Below are 3757 nucleotides of genomic sequence, written 5' to 3' on the forward strand. Positions count from 1 at the left end.
TGCATTGAGGATATGTTTATAATTATGTTCTCACCATTTTTTATTCTCGATTGTGTAAACATATTTATGAAATGTGATTGTTATGAATATAATTATTGATAAAAGCAAATTATTTTATTTTAATTTTTATTTTGCTCATCCTTTTTATTATTCAACATCAATGAATTATATGCTTGATTATTTTTTGTTTTATTTTGAAAATAAAAGTTAGCCATTACATAAGTAAGTTCATAGCATAGATATTAGAAAAAGAAAAATATCATGATACTAAAAAGGTAAAAATTAATAAGGTAAAGAGATAAATATTGATAATATAGAGGTTAAAATAGACATTTTAAAAACTCAATATAGAAATAAGGGGAAAAATGATAATTGTTCAAAATAGAGGGGGAATTCGATTTTAAAAGCAAATTAAAGTTTGGAGGTGCAAATAATTTTCACCCTTTTCTTAAATATTTTATCACCACATAACAATGCATTCATTAATAAATACACAATAGATTTCATTAGTAGTAATTGTATAAACAATCTTACATATTTAATTTATCGCATAATAGTAATGCATAGAGTAAATAATTCCTATATTATTAATTTTTGCATAACTTATTTTTAGTTAAGAGTAAATAAACAATGCTACCAACTGATTGTTCTTGAATTAAAATGTTTAATTCTGAATGAGCATTTGATTATTAAAAAATATCTTTAAATCTGAACATTAAATAATTAATAATTTATTTTTTCAACATCTCAGTGTGTGTAATTATCTTTATTTAAGAACTAATAAAATAATTTAATTAAATACAATATATTTGAAAAATATTCGTTTGATTAAGCACACTCTAAAAGTTATTTGTTGATATTTCTCTTCAGACTAAAACTAAAGTTTAATTTTTTTTTCTTCCATTAAAACTAAAATAAAATATAAAAAGTGAGAAAAAGTTGTACTTTTTGTTTAATCTTTTGTTACCATTTAAGTGGTTTACTAGAAACTAGAAATCATTTGAGAAGGCCCCGAAATGTCTAATTCCTTCATTTATTTTTCAACCCCAAAAAGTCTAATCCGGTCACGTAATTCCCGGCATTCTGGCCTATATAACTCTCTCTATCTTTTCTCTCTTTTGCGTATATAACGGTTCACCGCCTTGGTAACACTAGGGCCGTCAGTTTAATAAAATAAAAATTCACTTCGCATTCCTCAACCTACCTTATTTCATCACAACCCAATCGAACCCATCCAACAGTATCAAACAAATCCTAAAAAACCCCTATCCAAACAACACGTGTCCTCTCAATATATAATTCTCATGTCAAAATATTCACCTGTATGTGTCTTTAGGTATCCTCATTAATTTAACCGCAGCGGAAATTAGCTAACTGCAGTTAAATGTAACTTAACCAAGGTTAAAACCCCCCACTCATGTAGCAGTTTATATATATCAACTGCTGCACATCACCATCTCCAGTACAAAGTCCAGACAGAAACCTCCATTTCTTTCTTTTCTTTACATAGAAAGATGATGATCGGAGAGAGAAACCACCCTTATCCAACGGTCCATATTCCACCATGGTCGTACGGAGATAATCAGACGGATAACATGCACCTAACTTTAAGCCCAAACGGCAATGCAAATTCTAACCCCAGCTTCAGTGCAGCCTCTGGTGAAGACTATTCCATGTTTCTCCAAAACGACGCCGGTTTGAAGGCGCTCCAGCGTTACCTTCCGTTCAACGACGTTGTTGGTGATTTTGACTTTGAGTACGGCGAAGGTAAGGATATTGACCTTCCGGTAGACGCATATTCTTGTGATCAATTCCGTATGTACGAGTTCAAGGTGAGAAAGTGCGCACGTGGGAAGTCACACGATTGGACGGAGTGTCCGTACGCACATCCCGGCGAGAAAGCTCGTCGGAGGGACCCACGTAAGTATCACTATTCAGGAACTGCATGCCCTGATTTTCGTAAAGGGAACTGTAGGAAAGGCGATGGTTGTGAGTTCGCTCACGGCGTATTTGAGTGTTGGCTCCACCCTGCTCGCTATCGTACGCAACCTTGTAAAGATGGACTCAACTGCAAGAGAAGGGTTTGTTTCTTTGCTCACTCACCGGAACAGATCCGAGTACTGAGTCCGCGTGCCGATTCGTTCGATGGCTCTCCTTCCATTTCCAGGTACGGTTTTGAGGGGAAAAATATGCATTTTATACAGTCTCCTGAGTCAGGTTCGCCACCTTGTGAGTCGCCGCCGATGTCTCCGATGACTCAGACGACCAACTCAGTGAGCTCGCTAAGTCGATCTCTTGGGTCTAATTACTCGATCAACGAAATGGTGGCGTCACTTCGTCAACTGCAGCTGAACAAGGTTAAATCCATGCCCTCTTCCTGGAATTTACAAATGGGCTCTCCTGTCCTCGGGTCACCGAGGCTACCCGTAAACCGACCCGGTTTTTGTAGCTTGCCCTCAACGCCAACTCGGGCCTTCAACCGACCCGGTGTCTGTTGCTTTGATCTTTGCGAGGAAGAACCAGCTATGGAGAGGGTAGAGTCAGGGAGGGATTTAAGGGCTAAAATGTTTGAGAAATTGAGTAAAGAGAATCCGTTAGATGGGATGGTACCCGACCCGGTTCGTTCTGAAGCTCCGAACCCTGATGTTGGTTGGGTCTCTGAACTGATCCAGTGAAAATACTCTTCTATAAAATTATGGGGCTTTCCGTTTTTGTTTCTTTCTCTCCTGCATGTGAATACTAAGAAGGAAAGGGAGAAAGGTAAAAGATCTATTTGCTAGTAGTACTCCTATAATTTTGGAAGCATCAAAATTCAAAAGGTGATTTTATGCACATGTTAGTAAGATTTTGTTAGTGTAACTGGAGCAAATCTCTGTTTTTTGTTGTTTTTTTGGGAAGGAATATTCTGGAGCCATTTGAAGGAAGTAAACTTTGGGAAACCTACGATCCATGTACAAACAAAGGTAGCAGATTGAAGATGGATTATTCGGTTTTGCTTTGGCTTTTTGCTCTTTTTTAAGGTTGTCCACCTTTTGCTCCAAATATCTCTGAATAATTACTAGTAGTAGTATCTGTAATGTCGTAAGTCTTCATTTTGATTAACGAATGTTTATCCTTGTAAATATAGGAGGAGCAATGCTCTTTATGCTATTGGAAATTAAAATGTAATGCAATTTACATTTTCTTCAGTCTGTTGTTCGCTACTTTTCATTTTTTAAAATTGATCATTAAAAATAAGTTGGTATTATTATTTCGAGAAAGAGTATTATTATTTCGAGAGGCAGTTTCTGGATTTTTTTAGTAGCAAAGTATGTGAAGTCAGGTACCCATTAAGGTAAGGGGAGGTTGAGAGATTTTTGGAGTAAACTGTAAGCATAGGCAAATATGGGCTGGCAATAAGGAGAGTTTTCTGGTTCCCTATTCATTCCATTTTTTGTGGGAATGCAAAGAACACACCAAAATGGAATTGTCACTTTTTTTAGAAGAGAAACAGAGATACGTAGTGTCAAAAGTTTTACTACTATTAGCGCTTCTGTGGCCTTTAGTAGCACGCGAAAATGAAAACACTACAAACAGAACGTTGCAGTGACAGTCGTACGGATAAAGCCTGCAATAAATGAGTCCTGGATCTCTGTTTGATCTTTACTCTTTCTTGTCGTTTATTCAACCCAAGGAAAGATCTTGTTCGCGAAACGGGATACAGTTTTCATGAAATGATAAGAAAAAATAGTCGTATAACAAAAAACTAACGAAGTTA

The 3757-nt window shown here is 36.1% G+C and overlaps 1 protein-coding gene across 1 annotated transcript; it reads left to right on the top strand.

Annotated features, from left to right (window-relative positions):
• Nucleotides 1-1454: 1454 nt before the first annotated feature.
• Nucleotides 1455-3188, top strand: LOC104102185 (zinc finger CCCH domain-containing protein 20-like). The gene has a single exon (XM_009609837.4). It carries the CDS (start codon nt 1515-1517, stop codon nt 2673-2675), a length of 1161 nt encoding a protein of 386 aa, XP_009608132.1. The 5' UTR covers nt 1455-1514; the 3' UTR covers nt 2676-3188.
• Nucleotides 3189-3757: the final 569 nt, after the last annotated feature.

The sequence above is a fragment of the Nicotiana tomentosiformis genome, chromosome 8 (genome assembly GCF_000390325.3).
Source record: "Nicotiana tomentosiformis chromosome 8, ASM39032v3, whole genome shotgun sequence".
NCBI lineage: Eukaryota > Viridiplantae > Streptophyta > Magnoliopsida > Solanales > Solanaceae > Nicotiana > Nicotiana tomentosiformis.